We start from the raw sequence: 23,253 nt of genomic DNA on the forward strand, positions 1-23,253 counted from the left end.
CTTAAAATGAGGTTCAAAAGATAACATGTCTGGCAAAAAGAACCTGCTTATTTGTAAATAATAATAATTTGCCTTTTAGATGTGATTGCATCAAAACTGTACATGTAAGTACATGTCCTATTTCGAAATATTTTTGGGGGGGACACAGGGGTACATTAACATTCAGCATGAACACTTAAAATGGCTTAGCACTGGTGTTACAATCAAAAATGACATAAGACAACAATCATGATCAGGAAACAGATTTAATGGCTTTGCTTTGGACTGAAAAGAGCGAGACCACAGAATTTACGAACCAGAATGAAACAGTATCAGAATTACCAGTATGTGAAAGCAACCTGCAAAAGACAGCAAAGGTCATTTATAGACCTAAATCAAACACACAATGACCCCTCCATCATGTTTTATTTAAATTTTTTTTTTTGTAAAAACAATGTTATAAAATGAAAAAAAAAAAAGCATTGAACTAATAACTATGCTGAATCTATTTACATTGTTTTTAAAAGCATGTTTTTACAAAAACAGTATGTACACAGAATATTCAAGCTTTTTCCAACAGATACAGTAAACATATGAGATCTTAATAAACAGTACTTGGTCATAAAAAACCTCTATGACTGGCATCATTTTTTGCAGGTTCTGGTTCTGAGTTTTCTCTTGATAATAAGATGATCACTTTCTTTATTATCATGATCTATCCCAATGATCTGTAAAGGAAAAAGTACATTAAATAAATTAATAAAAGTGCATTGCCATGATGAATAAATATACTTGTTAAAGCCCCTAAACACACCATTTATTATTTACTTCTTTATTTTAACGCAAATTATTCATGAAGAAAAAGAAGAAGAAGAATGCCCTTTATTTGTCATATATACAGTGTATCACAAAAGTGAGTACACCCCTCACATTTAAGCAAATATTTTATTATATCTTTTCATGGGACAACACTATAGAAATAAAACTTGGATATAACTTAGAGTAGTCAGTGTACAACTTGTATAGCAGTGTAGATTTACTGTCTTCTGAAAATAACTCAACACACAGCCATTAATGTCTAAATAGCTGCAACATAAGTGAGTACACCCCACAGTGAACATGTCCAAATTGTGCCCAAAGTGTCAATATTTTGTGTGACCACCATTATTATCCAGCACTGCCTTAACCCTCCTGGGCATGGAATTCACCAGAGCTGCACAGGTTGCTACTGGAATCCTCTTCCACTCCTCCATGATGACATCACGGAGCTGGTGGATGTTAGACACCTTGAACTGCTCCACCTTCCACTTGAGGATGCGCCACAGGTGCTCAATTGGGTTTAGTCCATCACCTTTACCTTCAGCTTCCTCAGCAAGGCAGTTATCATCTTGGAGGTTGTGTTTGGGGTCGTTATCCTGTTGGAAAACTGCCATGAGGCCCAGTTTTCGAAGGGAGGGGATCATGCTCTGTTTCAGAATGTCACAGTACATGTTGGAATTCATGTTTCCCTCAATGAACTGCAGCTCCCCAGTGCCAGCAACACTCATGCAGCCCAAGACCATGATGCTACCACCACCATGCTTGACTGTAGGCAAGATACAGTTGTCTTGGTACTTCTCACCAGGGCGCCGCCACACATGCTGGACACCATCTGAGCCAAACAAGTTTATCTTGGTCTCGTCAGACCACAGGGCATTCCAGTAATCCATGTTCTTGGACTGCTTGTCTTCAGCAAACTGTTTGCGGGCTTTCTTGTGCGTCAGCTTCCTTCTGGGATGACGACCATGCAGACCGAGTTGATGCAGTGTGCGGCGTATGGTCTGAGCACTGACAGGCTGACCTCCCACGTCTTCAACCTCTGCAGCAATGCTGGCAGCACTCATGTGTCTATTTTTTAAAGCCAACCTCTGGATATGACGCCGAACACGTGGACTCAACTTCTTTGGTCGACCCTGGCGAAGCCTGTTCCGAGTGGAACCTGTCCTGGAAAACCGCTGTATGACCTTGGCCACCATGCTGTAGCTCAATTTCAGGGTGTTAGCAATCTTCTTATAGCCCAGGCCATCTTTGTGGAGAGCAACAATTCTATTTCTCACATTCTCAGAGAGTTCTTTGCCATGAGGTGCCATGTTGAATATCCAGTGGCCAGTATGAGAGAATTGTACCCAAAACACCAAATTTAACAGCCCTGCTCCCCATTTACACCTGGGACCTTGACACATGACACCAGGGAGGGACAACGACACATTTGGGCACAATTTGGACATGTTCATTGTGGGGTGTACTCACTTATGTTGCCAGCTATTTAGACATTAATGGCTGTGTGTTGAGTTATTTTCAGAAGACAGTAAATCTACACTGCTATACAAGCTGTACACTGACTACTCTAAGTTATATCCAAGTTTCATGTCTATAGTGTTGTCCCATGAAAAGATATAATGAAATATTTGCAGAAATGTGAGGGGTGTACTCACTTTTGTGATACACTGTACATATACAGGTGTACATTACAACGACATTCTTTCTTCACATATACCATCTTGTTTGGAAGTTGGAGTCAGAGTGCAGGGTCAGCCATTGTATGGCACCCCTGGAGCATTTACATTTTCAGCATTTAGCAGACGCCTTTATCCAAAGCGACTTACATTACAGTTACAGTACACAGTCTGAGCAATTGAGGGTTAAGGGCCTTGCTGAAGGACCCAACAGCAGCAACCTGGCAGTGGTGGGGCTTGAACCAGCGACCTTCTGATCACTGGTCCAGTACCCTAACCACTAGGCTACAGCTGGCCTCTGGAGCAGAGGGTAAAGGGCCTTGCACAAGGGCCCAACAGTGGCTGCATGGCAGAGCTGAGATTCAAACTCTCAAACTTTTAATTGATAACCCAAAGCTCTACCCACTAGGCTATGAATTAGTGCTTATCAGCACCAAAATCTCGACTGAACCATAAAGCCTAGTGAAGTGTTATTTAGAGTTAGGTCTACTGCATCTAGGCAAGCTTGCAATCATTAATAGAACAATTAGAAAAAAGTAGTGGTTTATTGCCTAATGATTATTCATTTACTCATTGTCCATTTTATCACCACTTTATGCTATTCAGGGTCGTGGTGGGTCTAATTCACTGGGCGAAAGGCAAGAAACACCCTGGACAATTCACTAGTCCACCACAGGGCAAAACACACTTACAGACATATTCTCACACACACACTCATACATAGGGGTAATTTCAGTATCTCCAATTAGCATGACTGCACATCTTTGGACTGTTGGAGAAAACCAGAGCACCTGCAGAAAACCCACAAGGACACGGGGAGAACATGCAAACTCCACACAGAAAGGACCAAGACCGCACCACCTGGGAATCCACCAGGACCTTCTTGCTATGAGATGACACCGAGGTTTTTTTCTAGCAACAGTAAGGATGCAGCATATGATGGGTAGTTAATGTTTTGTGTTTAACCCTTTCATTATGGAATTATGCATTTTTTTCCCTCCCATTTTCTCCCAATTTAGTGTAACACTTCTTACCGGATGAGAAGCTATATCAAGAGGGGAGGAGATCTGGGTCTTGAAAAGCTTGCGTTTTGATCTCTTCGGCTTGTTGTTTGTCTCGTTCTGTAAGTCTGGAGATTTTACAACAACCTTTGCCATGATCTTTTTAGCTGCGGAAAAAGGTTAGAATGATCAGAAATACAGGCACCTGTGTGATGAACTTAGAATCAATGACAGTCTACTAAAAATAAAACCTAAATGTACTGACCTTTACTTCCCAAGAGAGTTGGAGAGCTCTGGATAAATTCACCAATCTTCTGCAGTGTTCCATCTTTTCTGTTTTTCAGACTAGCAGGAGAATCCTGTTGCTTCAGCTGATTTGTCTTTTTACCCAGCACTGTGGGAGACTTGTGGAAGGAAAACAGTAAGATTAATAAATGCACCCACAAGGTAAAAAAGGGAAAAGTATATTTAAAGTTGTATAATTTAAAAAAAAATTTAAAAGTTAGTTGTGTTTTATTTTTCTATTAGGCATCTGCTAGGTAAAAAAAATAACCATATTCACATGACCAATCTGGTGCACCTCTAATTAAAATTCCAATCATGTTCAGTTTAAGTCCTGTGTGAATCTCTTCTTTGCCCTAATTCATCAGTTCTTTCACATGGAAATTATGCAAAGCAGCCTCACACAGTCAGTTTGAGTATTCAGATTACTTGACTTTTTGAACATTTTGTGTTGTGGATTTGATTTTAAATTGATATAATTGTCTTTACTACCCATCAATTCACACTTAATTTACTAAAACATTTTTGTTTTATTGGGTGAGTAATTAAATCTCTCATTCACAAAAGTATTCAGACCCACACTGGCAACAGTTACATCTACAAATCTTTTCGAATTTGTCTCAACAAGATATGCACATCTGGATTTAGGCAGTTTATCCAATTCCTCATGGCAGTTCCTCTCAAACTCCATTAAATTGGACAGAAAGCATCTGTGAATCTTCAGATCTCTCTACAGATGTTCCATGAGGTTTAAATCTGTGCTTAGGCTTGGCTACTCAAAGCCAAGTTAAAAGGAGAACCGTCACCCCAGTCTAAGGTTATCTGCGTTCTAAAGAGAGTTTTCTTAAGGATGTTCCTGTATTAATTAAGGATTTTTCTGCTGTATTAATCTGTCCATGATTTCGTACCGGCCTCCCTGTCCATGCTTAGAAAACGAATCAGTTTGCACGGTGTCATTCAACATCACAAGCTTTTATTTCATAAAATATTTCATGGGTTTTATGTGATGTGATGTTTATTGAACTAAAATATTAAAGAAATGCGTGTGATCTGCTATTAAATGATATACTCAAGGTGTTAATCATACACTCCAAGACCATACAGCTGTAAGTTCAGAATCAGATATGTACCTCTACACACTGTGCGTTAGTCCTGTAGTTCCCTCGAAGTCGCATGTTCTTACTATTTTCAGATTCCACTGAGTTCTGAATTACACATAAGTATAAACAACACTGTTGGTAATAGCAATTTTACATGTTATAAACAAGGACACCTTAGCTACTATAATAAAAAGAATAAGACCTCAATCTCAGCACTCTTCCTCTTCCTGCCAGTGCGTTTGATCTTGACTGTAACCGATTCCTCATTTCCTGGCCTGCGCACATTCAGGTGGTTGGGTTTGAGAGGGGTGAAGGTGATCTCCAGCTCAGGTTTGGGGAAGCGCTTGTCTCTCTCACTATCAGTGGAGAGAATCGAGGAGTTCTGCACTGTAGTCAGCTGAAAACACACACAAAACATGAGGAAAAGCAAATCTGAGACTGCAGAGTATTAAAACAAGAATGTTAAACGTGATTAATAACACATCCCAAATCAAGGGACTTTATTTCTGAATTTGTTTTCCTTTTTCCAAGTTTACATATTTTGTGATAAACAGTTTCTATGGTTTCATTATTTATAGGTTAGTATTTAAGTAAAATTTACATCATTTTTCATTGGAATGTGTCATTTACTGCATTTATTTAAATAATTTAAATTTAAATTTTAATAATAATTTAAATTTATTTAAATAACTTCTGAAGCACCCTCAGATCTTCACAGATCCTATGCCAAATTTTACAGAGGGTGCGAGAAACTTTAGCTTGTAAGCCTTTCCAGGTCTTTAACCTTTAGATCAGTGGTCCCCAACCACCGGGCCGCGGACGGGTACCGGTCCGTGGGTCATTTATTACCAGGCCGCACAGAAAGAATAAATAACTAGAGATCGCTAGAAAAGCAGTTTTCACTGCTTCTATTTTGGGTGTTATTGTCTCATATCACCCCTTGATGGGAGCAGCGTTTTGTTGCAGTGGAAAAAGCTCATTTTACATAAGTTGTGAGCAATATTATAAAACCCTCCCTCCCCGCCGGTCCATGAAATTATATCTTATATGAAACCGGTCCGTGGTGCAAAAAAGGTTAGGGACCGCTGCTTTGGATGACCAGGTGTTGGGCCAAGCACTGAAAATTCGACTTATCAGAGATGACCTTACTCCAGACCTCTAAAGTCAAATCATTACGTCTTTTTGCAAACTCAGCCTGTCTTCATTATTTCTCATTGATGAAGGGCTTTTTTACTTACTGTATCCCTCTGCTGGTGAAACCCGAATTAAAACCTTCTTTTTTTCCCTCAATTAAACCTTCCTACTTTTTTGGCATGGTCAATAGTTATTTGATTCCAGTTACATTTGAGACCAAGCTGGTCCTATTGCAAGAGAACAGTGATGACCACAGCAGTGGCTTTTATACTTTTTATATTTTTGAATAAGATTTGGTTCAGGTGATCATTGTATAGTTCCCCAGTTAGTAGAATGTGTGCTTGTGTTAAAATACAATAGACACAAAACGAATTGCTGCTTTACATTGTTACACAGCTCTAGGGAAAAGAAAAACACTGATACATTATTATATTATTCTCCCCTAGTGGGTACTACATCCCTGATTCCACAGTGAGAGTGGTGAGGTATAGAGGAAAATTATCTACCACTTCATGCTGTGTCTTGTTGAGGATCTTCTTCTGTGATTCTGTGAAGTCTTTTGGACTTTGGCTTTCATCAGAACACATAAGATCATCTGGTTCTATCTGGAGCTCATTCATTGTCTGAAAAGCAAAGCAATAATTTTCTTACTATATTAAATTAGTGTTTAAGAAATGCAGATATAATACTCATAGTAGACGTTTCATATGTACAGTGTGTTTAAATACATACAGCTGAGACCCCTGTAGGCTTTTCTTCATTTTGCTCATCCTGGTGTGAATGATCAGGTTCAGAGGTAGTCAGTTCTCCTCTCTGGTATTTCTCCTTTAGCTTCATGAGCTCTGTAAAACACCACTAATGTCAGTCGCCTGATTACCAGTCTAAGCAAAAAGAAAAGTCTTTTACTCGCCTGCACTTAATGATTCAATCTCAGTTAGTTGAGCCTCTAAGAGTTGTTCTTGTTCTTTCTGTGCTTTCTCTCGATCTGATAGAGTACAACGCATCTCCTCAATGAGCTTCTCCTTGTCCAAAAGCACTATAAACATCAGATGACATTTGACATATAAGATGTGCTTATGTATTTTACATATTAAACATAAAATAAATAATGCTGTTAACTGGAAAGTGTACCACTTCTGGTCTGTGCATAACGTTTAGCCTTTTTACCTTATGTTTCTTTATGACAGGACAGGTGGTTACAGGTTACACATGATTCATCAGTTCAAGTTCACAGGACCTTCTTGCTGTAAGGCAAGTGCTACCCACCAAGCCACTGTGACACCCAAATCTTAGGTTTGTTACTGCTAGATGCAGCTTTACAAACCTTGTATAATGTCTCTGAGGACATCCTCGGTCAGAGCTTAGCTCGAAGTGGAGAGTCAGATAAATACAGTACCAGGTGAGGGCCACGAGTACAAGGTTAGATCTTAGATTTTCTGACCCAGTGTATTAGTTTGTACCAGGTTGAGGTTAATGAACACATGAATTAATATTGAGTCTTTTATTTATTCCATAAGAAAACCCTAAGCAAGGGAAAAATGAAAACCGGTTATAAATGATCACCTTGACAGACTTCATATTCTTGTGATTTATTCTTGCTGTCTTGTTTCTGTACAGGAACAAAGAAAGAAATGAGAAAACCTCCAGTTAAATCCTAAACAACATTTTTAAGGCAAAAAAAATTTATAAGAAAAGTGCTCACATCTTTTAGCTCATCAACAGCCTTTTCTTTACTGGCCAAGGTCTTTAGAGCTTGATCCCTGTCTTTCTCAGAGACATTCAGCTTCTGTTGCAGCAAGGCGATCTCATTCGTCAAGGACGAAATCTAATAGAAAAAGTTTTATGTGAAAGTAAAAGTGTTGATCACAATTTAGTTGTTCTGATAAATCAGCTCAATATCGGCTCTCTTACCCTTTTCTGCTGTTGCTCCATCTCACAATCTCTCTCCATCAGCTTGGCATGTAGATTAGAGATTTCTTTCTCTTTCTGTTGTAGATCACACCGTAAGCTTTGAATGGTATCCAGCCCATCATCCACCTGTTTCTGGAATCTGTGATAAGAGCAAAATAATACAACAGGGCTGATACCATGAACCATTAACTGTCTTTGCCATAATTGGAGATTATAATTGGAGATTAAAAGTATTTAGACACTTGACCATGAGCTTGTGGGACACCCTATTACAAAAACAAATGGTATTAAAATAGAGTGACCTCTATGTGATCTTTTCAGCTGTGACAACAGACACACTTCTGAGAAGGCTTCTAACTAGACTTTGAATGGGCACAAATTCCAACAGACATATTTCAGTCAAAAGAGCATTTGTATGGCTGGGGACTGATGTTGGTTAAGAAAGCCTCAATTCATGTTCCTGTTCATTCCAAAGCTGTTCAGTGGGTCTGATGTCAGGGCTCAGGGTCTGGCGAGGTCTGGTGCAGGCCACAAAAGTTTCTCAAAACCAAGCTTGTTTGTTTGTTTATCAGGATTTTAACGTCATGTTTTACACTTTGGTTACATTCATGACAGGAACGGTAGTTACTCATTACACAAGATTCATCAGTTCACAAGGTTATATCAAATGCAGTCCTGAACAATTTTTGTATCTCCAATTCACCTCACTTGCATGTCATTGGACTGTGGGGGGGAAACCGGAGCACCCGGAGAAAACCCATGCAGACACGGGGAGAACATGCGAACTCCACACAGAAAGGACCCAGACCGCCCCACCTGGGGATCAAACCCAGGACCTTCTTGCTGTGAAGCGACAGTGCTACCCACTTAGCCATCGTGCCGCCCCAAAACCAAGCTTGTCTTCAAGTCTTTAAAGAGCTTGCTTTGTGTACAGGGGCACAATTATGGTGGAACAGAAAAGAGCCTTCCCTAAACTGTTGCTGCATAGAAGTGTATAACTTCCATTATAGAACTGATTTACGACACCCGTTAGCAATTGTTGTGGCTGAAACACATTAATTCAGTAATCACAAGGGGTGTTCCAATACTTATAGTAACTTATGCCCATACTTATACCAATATGTTGATAATAAATAATTTGGCATAACCTACTTTAGAAGCACTTGAGCTTTAGCATTCAGCTCTTCCTCCTTTTTGGCAAGTGCACCTTCCACATCTCTTCTTCTCTCAGCCTCCTCGTGTCTTTTAGATGTCTCCACATTTCTTTTCTCCTCCTCTTCTGATCTTCTGCGCTGCTCTGTCTGTAAATCCTCTCCTGCTTGAACCAAGTTGTTCTGAAGCTGTAGTAGTCTCTGCTCCAGATCTGCACAGTGGGTCCGTTTCTCCTCAAGCTTCTTCTGCAGATCATTTATTCCTTCCAGGCTCTGTGTGAAGGTTTGTTCTTGCTCCTTTAAGCATGTTAGCTGCTGTCTTAAAGCAACCAGCTCTGCCTCCAGCTCGGACTGACTTCCTTTCATCTGCTCCACACTTAGCCTTTCAGTTTCATACTGTCTGAGCAGGTTCTGGTTCTCTTCTAGCTCTTTCTTAAGATGATTATGAAGGGTCTCCTTCTGGGACATCTCCCCTTTGATCTGATTGAGCTCCTGCTCCAGGGACTGGATTCTCTTAATCTTCTCCAGGGATCCTGCCATCATTGTCTCACATTCTTTCCTAAGAGCCTCAATAGTTTTTTGGAAAGTGCAGTTGTTCTCTTGTCCCTGAGAAAGTGACGATGAATTGAGCCTCTGGAGCAAGTTCTCAGCCTCCACTGTTAAAGATTTGATTGTATTTGATTGCTCTTTGGTCTTATCTTCATGCTCCCGGATGAGAACCTGGGCACTCTGAAGCTCCTCAAACAGCCTGGCAGCCTCAGTCTTTTGACTGTGTAATTCAGTTTCCATGACCTTGAGCCTGGACTCCATGTCACTGGCTGCATGCTGGATGACGCTGAGCTTGTTGGCAAGAGATCGGTTCTCAATTGTGAGTTTGTTGGTTGCTGCTTTCTCAGTCTCGAACGAGGAAATGGCAACTTCCCAGGCCTGGACTTGCTTTGAAAGATCTTCAGTAAGAGCTTTCAACTTTTGCTTAAGTGAATCCTGCTCACATTTGAGCTCCTCCAGGTTTTCATCTTTCTCTTTTAATGCTTGTACAAGCTGCTTCATTTCCTGGTTTTCTGTGACATCTTTGCCATCACTGATCCCACACTTGCAGTTATTTCTGTAATGCATAAGTTCTTCCTTGACGGTGTCAATAAACGTCCTCTAAAGAAAACCACAGCAACACAACAGTTGCATTAATATTTTAAATCTGCACTGACTAAGTAGTACAATGCATGACTGTACACACTGTTGCCCGATCATTCGGTAGATTTACCTTGTGCTTACACTAATTAGCCTTACATCTATAACACACGTAACATCCAAGTTTACTTACAGCTGTACGAGACCTATCACAATAGTCTTGAGTAGGGATGTAGGTAGGTAGCTGGGATTTATTGCCACGTCAGCACGATTACGGCTATATACGTGAGTAGGGATGTAACGATAAACTTTACTCATGATGCGATGCGATTCACGATACTGGGTTCACGATACGATTTTTTCCGGATTTTTTAAACAAAATAAAATTGAAGACAAATTCCACACCTGGCAACCCTGTAGTGAAGTGAAGTGAGGTGAATAGCGCCAGTGCCCTCTGCTGTTTAAAGTGAATATTGATTCATTATACATGTAAACTGCTTTAAATCGTTACACATGTGAATCGATTTTTAACTGTCTTGTGGTGCATCGTTACATCCCTAGCCTTGAGACTTAATCATTAACATACTGACCATCCCTTCCAGCATTAGGTGACAGTTTGGGTTTCCACTGTTGCACTTTTTAACCACTTGCAGTCAAACTAGGCATTTTTATGAAAGGACATACAAGTTGTGGTCAATCATAATCACCAAAAAATCATTAGAGAACCATGGTACGCAGTTTTATGGCATTGATAAACATCACTACATTCGTCATCTAAATTGTTAACTAATTAGACATACTGATTACTATTGCAGAGTGTGGTTTGGAACACAGCCTTATCAATTACTGTTGTTTATTTTATCTCCAACTTTTAAAGACTTGTGTGGCCTTTCAATTAAATTACAATAATGTAATAATAGTTTTTTGAGTTTGGTTCTCCCCCGGTTCCTTTACACTTTTGAGCCATAAAACATTACAATCTTTTATAAAATTAATTATACTGAATAAACTGGCATGAACGTGTTTATATAAAAATCTAATTTAGTTAAAACCAGTACTTACATCTTCATTGGCTGCCTCAACATTTTTATCCAAAGCAGTCTGCAGCTTGAAGATCATCTCATCTTTCTCTTGGCAGATAGCCATCAGCTTCTGATACCTCAGTGTCTGATTTTCATAGTTCTAGGAGACAAAAAAATTAAAGTCAATATTTTAAAGTACTGTTAGTCTACAGTAACAGCTGCCAACACCAACACACCAACCTTGTCAGCCTCCAACAGCTTATCAGTGGTTTTCTGTAACTGCACCTGAACCTCTTCCATTTCTAAAATAAAAACAGCAACACAATTAAACAACCAGACAATGACATACTTGTCATGCTTTTTTCTTTTTTGCTGGGGCAGAGATCAAAGTAAGACAACAAACCCTTGTTTTTGATATCGAGAAGCTGATGGTTTTTAGAAAGCTCCTCAGTCATATCATTAAGCTGTGCCTTTAGCTTGCTGAATGCTCCAGGAGAATGGCTCTCGTTCTCCAGACATGACTGGGCAGTCTCCGCGTCTTTCTTTATCTTGGCCAGGTCGTGTTGCATTGATTCAATCATTCCATCCAAACAGTCAAATTTGTTTTCCTGAAAATCATAAAAAAAATATATGATTTCAGTATAAAAAGTATAAACTTAAAAATAGACTAATAAATAAATATATAAAATAAATCATGATGAAATAAAATAAACTCAATAAACTTGTTAAAGTCACATCATTTCTGACCAGTTTAGTAAGTTCACCTTTTGCAAATTAAAAGGAAAATGATGGGGCCAATCAATCATCATCACTTTAATCTTTTTAGAAGCAGTTTGCTTAAAAGCAGGCTTTTTTCCCCTAACAGGACATATGCTTTTCTCTATTGGATAAAGATTTAGGTTTATAGGTTTAGCCATTTTACTCAATAATTCAAGCAGCTTAATGCTAAGGTAAAAGATATAGTGTAAAGCAGGGGTCACCAACCTTTTTGAAACTGAGAGCTACTTCAAGGGTACTGAGTAATTGAAAGGGCTACTTGTTTGATACAAAATTCCTGAATAACAAAGTTGCCCAGTTCACCTTTAATGATAATATTATTATTAATAATATTAATAAACATTTGTATATATACACAATATTGCCAAAAGTATTCGCTCATCTGCCTTCACGCAAATATGAACTTGAGTGACATCCCATTCTTAATCCATAGGGTTTAAAATGATGTCAGCCCACTCTTTGCAGCTATAACAGCTTCAAGTTTTCTGGGAAGGCTTTCCACAAGGTTTAGGAGTGTGTTTATGGGGAATTTTTGATCATTCTTCCAGAAGTTCATTTGTTAGGTTATACACTGATGTTGGACGAGAAGGCCTGGCTCGCAGTCTCCACTCTAATAAACATCATTTCTGTTAGTCTTAATCTGTGTCAATAGTTGAAAGTCAGAGTTATCACATCTCTGATATTTTTGTAAATATGTTTCTTGACAGTTTAGCAAATTTTGTTTAAAATCACACAGCAACAGCAAGAACAGCAACACAAATACGTTTAGACGGAGCTCCACAGTGACTAGTGCTATTTTTAGAACATGGCCTGCGGGCGACTCACGTGGTCCCTGCGGGTGACTGGGTGCCCGCAGGCACCGTGTTGGTGACCCCTGGTGTAAAGGATATTATATTAAACTTTTATACGTTTTGTAATGTCTTCTTTTTTATACCTTTGTACTGACTGAGAAAAAAACAGAGATGATCATCTAAAATGATGTGCTCTTGTAAAATAAAATGAATAAAATATACATCACCCGAGTTGGATCATCAGCAGAACTCACGGCTGCCAGGTCATCAGCACTTTTGTCGACTAAATTCCTAAGAATTTCCATTCTCCTCTCAGCTCTTTCTTCAGCTATTTCCTTTTCCCGCTGAATACGCTCACTGCAAAAACAAATTACAAATCCAATGATTTTTTCCCCCACTCTGAAGCTATTAATCTCTTATGAGATGGTAAAAGAAGCACTGCTTGACCTGTAATCTTTCTCCATATTGGAGAACAGCTCCATGAACTCAGCGGTAACTTCATCCCGGATGCGAGATTCCATGGCCAGTTTTTCAGATTGTTCCTTGGACAGTTCATCATTAAGCTCTTTAATCTTTTGTTGAAGCTAAAATGAACCATCACAATACAAACATTCATCATTAATCATCATTAATCTGAAACTTAGCTTGTATTCAGCAGTGAGATGCTTGATATTCAACAGTTTATGTTGTCATGTTGTTTTTAAAAATGTTATGTTGTTTTTAAAAACATTATGGATGTAAAGATCAGAGTATTTTTTTTTCTTTTGTGGCTTAGTTGTTTCATATTTCAGCGATTTAGAAGCTAGTAACAAATATCTGAATTAGCTGTTGCTAGTCGACTTGTATAGAAACTCAAGCCATCGTCTGCCAAATCCTGCTACCAATATAATGCAACTATATGGCATAAAGGGGTTGTTTGGGAAGCCCTGTATGTGCGTAAAGCTAAAAAATATTAGGTTGCATATAAAAATTTTGGTGCATTTTTTTTCAATTTTCCTTCTAGTCATAGCAAGTTACCCAATAGTATTTCATCTCTACTGCTGCTGACCTCCACTCCTGACCAAGGAAAGTCACAGCCGTCACGCGTCTCCCCTGACATGACAAGTGCACTACCAACTGCTTCTTTTTCACCTGCACAAGGATGATTAATATGGAGATCTGTATTGCACATGGAGAGTCACGATCTTTATTATCTCCTGTCTCATTGTGCATCCACTATCAATCAGCCAGCAGAGGCTCTCCCCCCACTGTCCCGCCCCTCACAGACACACAGCCAATTGTGTGTCTGTGTAGGTGCCTGGCCGACTGACAGTTGCAAATACATCTTTACAGCAAAACCATCTTTGCCACTTATCCTTTAACATCATAAATTACTGATCACACAATCCACCAGCAGACCAGAAGCAATAAAAGTAGCTATAAAAAGGTAATTGTAGTAGGTTTATGCTTTTATGAAAAGAAGATTAAACAGTAGCGAAAGGCTGTAAATTTAGTGTTGGTACAGAGTAAATCTAGAGTCATTATAAATAAATTCTCTCTCGTGGTATGCAAATGTGTCAGGGTGTGCGGTTTGAGCAGGAAAGATTAGGAAATGGCATTACAGTAATAGAAATACAGTATGTACACTGAAGGCTTGTTTCCATATTATATCAGGCATTGTTGAACTACATTCTTAATTTTGTGTTTATTCTCATACCTAACGTAATCACATAAGAGTTAAATGTAGGGTCACGGTTATCTACTCTTACTTCTAAACAAAGCGATGATTTTTGATCTGCAGACCCCAAATTGATCCCTAATAAATAAAATTGGATACTGTTGGTTTAGAAAAACCACCACAACACCATACCTCGTCCAACTCTTCACCAGCTTCTAAAACTGTGTTTTCCACCATGCTTTCCTCTTCACTTTCTTCCACATCTTCCTCCATCTCTTCATCATCCCCATCCTCCTGTACATCCTCCAAGCTGGTCTCCCACCCAATCAGGGTGCTTCTTCTGGTCCACTCTCTTCTCTCCAGATTGTTTATCATCATGGAGACTTCTCTGGCTGATTTCTTGGGCAAACTGGTGAACGTGGGTTTGGGGTTTACGACTACAACCTACATAATGCGTAAAGAAAACCAGATATTACAGAATGTGTTGTTTAAAGCTTTGTGTGCTTTTGGTACAATAAAGTGCAGTGCTCATAACAGTGCATTGTAATTTAACACATTTCAATAAAAACTTAATGCAAGCAATATAACTGAATTTTGCAATAAGCTTAAAGAGTTAAACACTCCTGGTTTCTTAACCCTCTTTCTTAACCCAAAAATATACTTTTGAACTAGATTTTTTTGGCTGCTCCCTATTTATGAATCACATTGGATAATACTGGTCTTCATACCTGATTAGGCTACGTAAGTTGTTAAGCCAAAAGCCGTGCCTGACACAACCCTTATTTTATCCAGGCCTGGGACTGGTCATGAAAGCACACTGACAAGTGCACCTATTAATGGCTAGGCTGTGCTGCTGTGAGCCAGCTCACTAGTATAAAGAGATAGAAATCTAAGGGTAACTGACCTTTTGAGCCAGCGCTGAAAATTTGAGGACGTTCAGCGTTTCATCATACATGGATGCACACTGATTGACGTTAACAATCATGCAGGCTTTGCCACGTCCACAGAAGAAGCCCTGAAGGTAGTGGGTAAGCTTGCTTTCTCTGAAAGGGATATGCTGCTGGAACCTGGCAGGAGTAAGTGTTTAAGTTATTTTTTGTTTATTACAAAAATGCATTATAAAAAACAGATTATCATTACAGATTAGAAACTGCTACTCACTTTGAATGTGTCTGACTCAGTCGTAGTGCATTAATGCACTTTCCTAAAGTTAACAGAGAGGTGTTGATGTTTCCTGCCTCTTTTAAGCGGTCTCCTCTGTTTTGGGTTTTTGCGCATCGTTCTGATCCAGCCAGGTCACATAAAGACAATCTGAAAAAAATAAAAAAATTATTAATTAGCCAAATATCAGTGTTACAGCTTATATTTTGGCGTACACTGGTTCTCGTTGACTCGATCTTGAAGTCAGAAAAAAAACAGATCCTTGGCTTAAAGAGGTGCTTCTTTTTGCTATAAAACAAGCTTTGTGTCAGGTCATCGACTGAATGTCACCTTCTGGAGCTATCATTTGGCCTGATCAAGGATTCTTCATTCTAAAGGATTAAGTGCCACTTATTTGTATTTTCAATGTTTGTATGTACAGTGCATTATGTACAACACATCGTTCACATCAAGTGCTGAAACCTGACCAGAAATGATTTATTCATTATGATTTTAAGGTGATGTTTTAGGTTACATTTATGACAGGACAGGTGGTAACAGGTTATCATCAGTGCAATGTCAAAAACAGTGTCTCCAATTCATCTCACCTACATGTCATTGGACTGTGGGAGGAAACCAGAACATCTGGAGCAAACCCACAGACACAGAGAGAACATGCAAACTTAACACAGAAAAGGCCCGAACCACTCCACCTGGGAAGTGAGGCGACAGTGCTGCCTCTCACAAGCACAGGAGCTGCATGAGGTGCCACAGACTAGATGTTCAACAGAATTTCTCTTGAACGGTAATAATTATAATTGCTCTGTGCTGCTTTGTTTTGGTATATAACCAGAAACTAACTGGGTTTATACTGGGACGCTTAACACAGATCTCTATAAATTACATTTGGTTTATGTTAATGGAAGTGTAATGTAGGCTAAAGACTGCTGGTCTGAAACACCAAATGGTGGAAAAACTTAAAAAGCAATTAGACTATACTTACTCGCTTATGCTTTGAACTCGAGGAACAGCCAAATCCTCAATCCTCAAGATTCGGATGGAAAAAATACTGTGGCTGAGAGAAACATAAAAACATACATTTTATATATAATTTCATAAAAGCCACAACTAAGTGCAACCTAAAGCTACAAATATGAACTTCAGCAATAAAAAAAGTTGCTCTGTACACGGTCACCCCTCAGTGACCCTATATATATATAAATTAGAGTTACTGTCTAGATGTTAAGTGGTTGGTGGACCATTCTCAGTGCTGCAATGACAGTAACATGGTAGTTGTACTGGTATGAGTGTATCAAGTGCAGCAGTGTATGAGATTTTAAACACCTCATTGTCAGTGATGAAAGTGGAATAGTGCTCCAGCCAAAAATAAAAAAACATTATCCTGTGATCAGAAAGTGTCCAATGATAAGATGGGAGGAAAATTAAGACATCGTGCATGAAAAAAAGTAAACAGCTCTAGTCTCTAACTGTACACATCAAACCAGTGCTAAAAAACAGTGCTTATTTATATAGGGGACACTCAGAAGGCACAGCAATCTATTTTGCTGGGCCACTGCCGCTGAGATCTGAGTACTGTGCATTTTGCTGGTCAGGCGCCTACACAGAAATGATTGGTTATGTCTGGGGTGAGGAAGATGGTTGAAGCCCTGCAATGGATTGGTATATTTATTTATTAGCATTTTAACATCAAGTTTTACACACTTTGGTTACATTCAGGACAGGACAGGTAGTTACTCATTACACAAGATTCATCAGTTCAAGTATTTAATCTCAAACACAGTCATGGACAATTTTGTATCTCCAATTCACCTCACTTGTACGTCTTTGGACTGTGGGATGAAACCGGAGCACCCGGAGGAAACCCATGCAGACCCACCCACCTTCTTGCTGTGAGGCAACAGTGCTACCCACTGAGCCATGTGCCATCCCCGATTGGTGTATAATATAAATAGAAGAAGTACCTTCTGCTTGAAACACTGTTGAGCTTTGTAGAAGAGAAGCTCTGGTTCTTTCTTCCAATTTTTAAAACTTTGTAGGCTTCATCTGCACTGTTTACTTGCACCCATGTCAGATCTGTGGGAGAATAACAATAGTGTCATATTAAAAACTACCATGTACTGCCAAAGTGATTTAGGACTAATTACTAAATTAACAAATTAAAAACAATTTTATCAAATGAACTGTCTGCTTCCGACTTTGGAAAAACAGTATGTAAATGTTTTCTCCTGTTTCAGCATGATTGTGCCACTGTAAACAACAAAGGACCATAAAAAGGTTTGACGTGTTGAATCTGGTGTGGAGGAATGGCAGAGATCTGCACAGAGCATTAATCTCAATCCTACTTAACATCTTTTGCATGATTTGGTATGTTGATTCTGATCCAGACCTTCTCGTCCGGCATTAGTGTCCAACCTCACAAATGCTCTCCAGCTAGGTAACAGACACAGTTTAGAATCTTGTGGACCAAAACCATAGAATTGCCCCTGGATTTGAAAAGGGATGTGCAACATGCCCACAATCAGGTGTTCACATATGTTTGGCCATATAGCTTAACTTTTAACACATGACATTGAGAGACACATTCTCATTAATTATAAATATAACATTTATTAAGCTACAAGACAAATGCATTGTAGTGCAGTCTTTATGTTTGTAGATGTAAGATAAATAGGTGGACATCCATTATCAAAGCTGTCTAGTCACCTTTAACAAATGTGTTGCCTTTGACGTCCTGGCACAGCCGCAGGACACTCCGTCTCTGTGAACTATTGGAGATAAAGTCGAGCAGGTCGTGGATGTTTTCGTTGTAGATCTCACAGAAAGAGACCCACACTGAGAACTTAACACAAGAGTCTTCCTCCAAACACAGACTGTCTCCCTCTAATTCACTATAGCTGGAACCTAAAGCAAAGATGAGAACGACATTATCACTAGAGCAACAACAAGTGTAAATAAAAAGGTAAATTAGTCTATAAATATAAAACTTATGCTTGCCCTCTAGTATGGTGCTGCCTGCAGAACTTGACATACTGGAGGAGCTTTTTTGCAAATCATTCTGTAAAAGATCATGTAACATCTCTGAATATGATTTATGACAGTGTACAAATATAATACACATTACAAGCAAGTTTAAAAATGAAATGCTTTCCAAAGTGTACCTCTTTATATCTTCTCAAAAGGTTTCTCTTCATTTTGGCCTCCTCCTCTTGCTGATCTCTGGTCAGTCTTGTAAAGTCGATGCATCTGTGAGGCTTAATGTTATTTTGATTATAGATGCGTCCCTCTATGCTGTTGAAGATTACGTTTAGTGACCTTGGCAGAATTCCTCCATCACTCTCAGGTCCTAAATGATAACGTCAGTGGAGAAGATACGGGTAAACTTCACTGACAAGTAGTTTTGCAAGGATGGGTGCATTAATTTGATTAAAACATAAACTTTGACTGAATTTTAAATTACTTGCATTTCATAAGTCATTGATGGCATTTTAAATGTTAATAAAAAAAGCTGGTATACACAAATAATGTCAGATCACTAAGTATATACACCAAGCCATAACATTAAAACCACCTCCTTGTTTCTACACTCACTGTCCATTGTATCAGCTCCACTTACCATATAGGAGCACTTTGTAGTTCTACAATTACTGACTGTAGTCTATCTGTTTCTTTACATACCTTTTTAGCCTGCTTTCACCCTGTTCTTCAATGGTCAGGACCCCCACAGAACAGGTATTATTTAGGTGGTGGATGATTCTCAGCACTGCAGTGACACTGACATGGTGGTGGTGTGTTAGTGTGTGTTGTGCTGGTATGAGTGGATCAGAGATGGAGTTTTAAAATACCGGGTCCACTCACTGTCCACTCCAGACACTCCTACCTAGTTGGTCCACCTTGTAGATGTAAAGTCAGAGACGATTGCTCATCTATTGCTGCTGTTTGAGTTGGTCATCTTCTAGACCTTCATCAGTGGTCACAGGACGCTGCCCACGGGGCGCTGTTGGCTGGATATTTTTGGTTGGTGGATTATTCTCAGTCCAGCAGTGACAGTGAGGTGTTTAAAAACTCCAGCAGCGCTGCTGTGTCTGATCCACTCATACCAGCACAACACACACTAACACACCACCACCATGTCAGTGTCACTGCAGTGTTGAGAATGATCGTTTAAATGACCCAGATAATACCTGCTCTGTACTGGTCCTGGGAGAGTCCTGACCATTAAAGAACAGCATGAAAGGGGGCTAACAATGCATGCAGAGAAACAGATGTACTACAGTCAGTAATTGTAGAACTACAAAGTGCTTCTATATGGTAAGTGGAGCTAATAACATGGACAATGTGTGTAGAAACAAGGAGGTGGTTTTAGTGTTATGCCTGATCGGTGTATAACTGTGATCTGTGCATTGTTGTCTGTAGGGAAAACTCACCTAAAAATGTAAACGTCTTCCCAGTATTGGTAACTCCATAAGTAAAAACCAAGGAATTTTCCCCAGCTAGGACATCTTTTACAAGAGATTTTGTTGTTCCATCAAAAATCTGTCTCTGTGATGTTTCTGGACCATATACCTGAAAAAATACATTAATGACAAAAACGTATATTGAAAGATGCTGACATTGTTGTATCAGTGTTGACACTGGAAAAAAGACAAAGACAACTTCTCACCTTTGAAAACTGAAATCTCTGTGCGACTTGAGGGCCTAGTTTTTCACTTTGCCTGGCTGACAACGAAAATCTTGGGGCCTTTAAAACGACAGTGTCTGGAGCCTCAATTGAAATACAGTCCTGTATATGAAGAAAAAAACATGGTTAATGTCTTTTCCCATTACATTCATTCATCTATCCAATTTTACCAGAAATAAACATCAGTTTTCTGTGTCTTTACCTGTGATTTACCAAACTCACTCTCACTGGAAGTAAATGGACGTATCCGCAAGTAGACATGCAAATGTTCCTTCTCTAGTAATACAGGTGCCTACAGGAACAAAGTGATAAAACAAGGGTTAATTTGTCAAATTAAGTATAACACTAAACAGTGGCAACATGTAAATTCTGAAACAGGTTTTGTTTTTTGGATGATACATTAGAATAAAACTGTGCTGAACTCTTGAGTAGGTTTACCTGTGTTGCAGGTATTTTGGAGAATTCCTCAAAGAGATCTTTTCTCAGATCTTCCACAGTTACAGAGCCAACTCTCTCGGGTTTGTAGTTCAAACAGGACTCCATAGTTCTGAGAAAAAGTGTGAAATCAGAAACAAAATAGTATCATTAAAGTCCAGTCTTTTACTTTCCCGTTTCTGCATATTAAGCGCAATTTATACAAAGTCCTGCGTTGTCATTAAACGACCTAGAGAGTTAAACTGCTGAACTCTTAAAGCAATCTCACACTTCAGAACAATGTACTTACTTAAAGCAGACCTGTTTTAGTGATCACAGTTGATAGAAGTGGATGTTTTCCATAAACTCAGTCATAAGTAAATCAGTTTTAATTATGGGTCAGTAAATGCATATAAAAAAGGCATGCTCTCCTGCATTATCACCAAGACCATTTTAATTTATCCAGTTTTGGTAGAATGCCAGGTAGAGCCTCTACAATTAACACATCTGTGTGCTGCTGGTTTTCAATCAGACTAAATAGTTTCAATTTTCCTTTATTCCCCAAAGATGCTTCTCCTGAACTAACAGATCAGATAATAATAATTATACACCCTGTAGGTACAGTTGCGAAATTTTACATTACCTGGGTTTCTGCACTAATGATTAATATATGAGGTCCGATTTTCATAAACAAACACTGCCTAAAGTAATACAGAATTAATGGTGCTTCTTATGACTATTCAAAGCATATTGCTCATCTACAGCTGAGGCTGAAAAAAAATACATTTAAACAAATTTCAAAGATCTTAATCACAAAGCAGTAAAAAAAAAAAGCTACAGAAACACTAGCTGTGTTTTAGAGTCCATATATGTGAGGGTTGGACCACGTAGGCACGCTTCCTTATTATTTTACATTGAGCATACGTAAAAGGCAAGCCACCACAAGACAAGCACACTTGCTTGTCCCCAAAGAAGAGGACGTACAGCAAAATCCCAACAACATACAATTTTTAAAAAGTGGGTGGAAAAAAGACAGAAGCACACATTAAACCTGCAGAAAGCATTTTTCCATACATGAGGGAACAATCTGTTGATGCATGCTCAATAATCCAGGTACACAAATCCACAAAGTTGAATCAGTTCATCTGGACACAAGTTTGTTGTAGAGATACGTTTCGTCACTCAATCCGAATGACTTCTTCTCCGAAGTCTTCTTCATTCGGATTGAGTGACGAAACGTATCTCTACAACAAACTTGTGTCCAGATGAACTGATTCAACTTTGTGGATAAGGGAACAATGTATTCAAAACAAATATAAACAGAGGAAACTGTGCATTCTTGGAGGTGCCTCAGGTTGACTCAGATGTTCATGCAAGAAATTAACCTCAAAGTTCTTCATGAATGAATGCCTTTGCCATATATACATATACAATTGTACAGTACAACAAAATTCTTTCTTTGCATATTTACATTTACGTCGTTTAGCAGACGCCTTTATCCAAAGCGACTTTACATTTACATTACAGATACAGTATACAGTCTGAGCAACTGAGGGTTAAGGACCTTGCTCAAGGGCCCAACAGCAGCAACCTGGCAGTGGTGGGGCTTGAACTAGCTACTTTCTGATTACCAGTAGTGACAGCTGTAGCCTAGCGGTTAAGGTACTGGACTAGCAAGCGTAAGGTTGCTGGCTCAAACCCCACCACTGCCAGGTTACCATTGTTGGGTCCTTGAGCAAGGCCCTGAACACTGAATTGCTTAGACTGTAAACTGTAAGTCACTGGATAAAAGCGTCTGCTAAATGCAGGAAATGTAATTGTAAATGCAGTCCAGTAGCTTAACCACTACGCTACAGCTTGTTTGAAAGCTGGGGTCAGAGCACAGGGTCAGCCATTGTATAGCACCCCTGACGCAGAGAGGATTAAGGGCCTTGCTCAAGGGCCCAACAGTGGCTGCATGGCAGAGCTGGGATTCGAACTCTCAACCCTTTCAGTTGATAGCCCAATGCCCTACCCACTAGGCTTTCACTGTCAACATTGTACAGGACTGATCAGGAACACACAATTAATTTAACAGAATAAACAGTTTGGGCAGGATGTGCCGTTTATATTTAACCTAGATGACGAGCAGACACATATTACGAGTATTTAATGAACAAATGTAGGTAAATGTGAGAGATTCAGAAACATTTGTGCTAAATAAAGGTAACATAAGATACACACATTATTCTAGCTATAAGAAGCTGCATTAGAGACGCTAGAACATTATCAAGACACCTAAACGACAAATTATGGCTGTGACCCAAATCGCAAACTCATTACTATATAGTGCGCTATAGACACAGAGTACAATAGTGTTATTGGCATACTAATTAGGCGTACTATTCAGTAATGAAGTACGCGATTGGAACGCAGCCACTGTTTTATCGTTAAATTACCAGCATAAAAACAAAAAGCAAAAGAACGAGTTCAGCTACATCATACCTGTTTTAGTTCACCAGGACAAACAAAAACAGCATGCAGTTATTCCAGTGAGGTGTACAGTGCATTAAACTGACCGTTCGCTTTCTGT

At 39.2% G+C, this 23,253-nt stretch overlaps 1 protein-coding gene across 1 annotated transcript; it reads right to left on the reverse strand.

Annotated features, from left to right (window-relative positions):
* Positions 1-238: 238 nt before the first annotated feature.
* On the reverse strand, positions 239-23,252 carry kif20bb (kinesin family member 20Bb). The gene is made up of 30 exons (XM_063003837.1): positions 23,166-23,252; positions 20,706-20,814; positions 20,470-20,559; positions 20,250-20,369; positions 20,014-20,152; positions 18,748-18,932; positions 18,574-18,644; positions 18,293-18,477; positions 17,551-17,662; positions 16,572-16,643; positions 15,606-15,739; positions 15,333-15,376; positions 14,621-14,872; positions 13,219-13,355; positions 12,999-13,128; positions 11,607-11,811; positions 11,444-11,505; positions 11,244-11,363; positions 9,055-10,202; positions 7,903-8,041; positions 7,694-7,816; positions 7,555-7,600; positions 6,902-7,027; positions 6,724-6,833; positions 6,498-6,614; positions 5,060-5,254; positions 4,888-4,962; positions 3,741-3,879; positions 3,509-3,642; positions 239-707 (listed from the first exon to the last, which is right to left on the reverse strand). The coding sequence occupies exons 2-30, from the start codon at positions 20,808-20,810 to the stop codon at positions 624-626; spliced, it is 4,599 nt and encodes a 1,532-aa protein (XP_062859907.1). The 5' UTR covers positions 20,811-20,814; positions 23,166-23,252; the 3' UTR covers positions 239-623.
* Between the last annotated feature and the right edge of the window lies 1 nt (position 23,253).

Source organism: Trichomycterus rosablanca, chromosome 10 (genome assembly GCF_030014385.1).
Source record: "Trichomycterus rosablanca isolate fTriRos1 chromosome 10, fTriRos1.hap1, whole genome shotgun sequence".
NCBI lineage: Eukaryota > Metazoa > Chordata > Actinopteri > Siluriformes > Trichomycteridae > Trichomycterus > Trichomycterus rosablanca.

What these genes read in the sequence shown, in the direction of transcription:
- kif20bb (XM_063003837.1), bottom strand. Translation starts at nt 20,810, where the DNA reads ATGGAGTCCTGTTTGAACTACAAACCCGAGAGAGTTGGCTCTGTAACT. An exon ending in CTGGTGAAGAGTTGGACGAG is followed by an intron (nt 13,356 to 14,620) that starts GTATGGTGTTGT and finishes GGTTCATTTTAG; the next exon opens with CTTCAACAAAAGATTAAAGA. An exon ending in TTGATATAGCTTCTCATCCG is followed by an intron (nt 708 to 3,508) that starts GTAAGAAGTGTT and finishes TTTCCTTTACAG; the next exon opens with ATCATTGGGATAGATCATGA.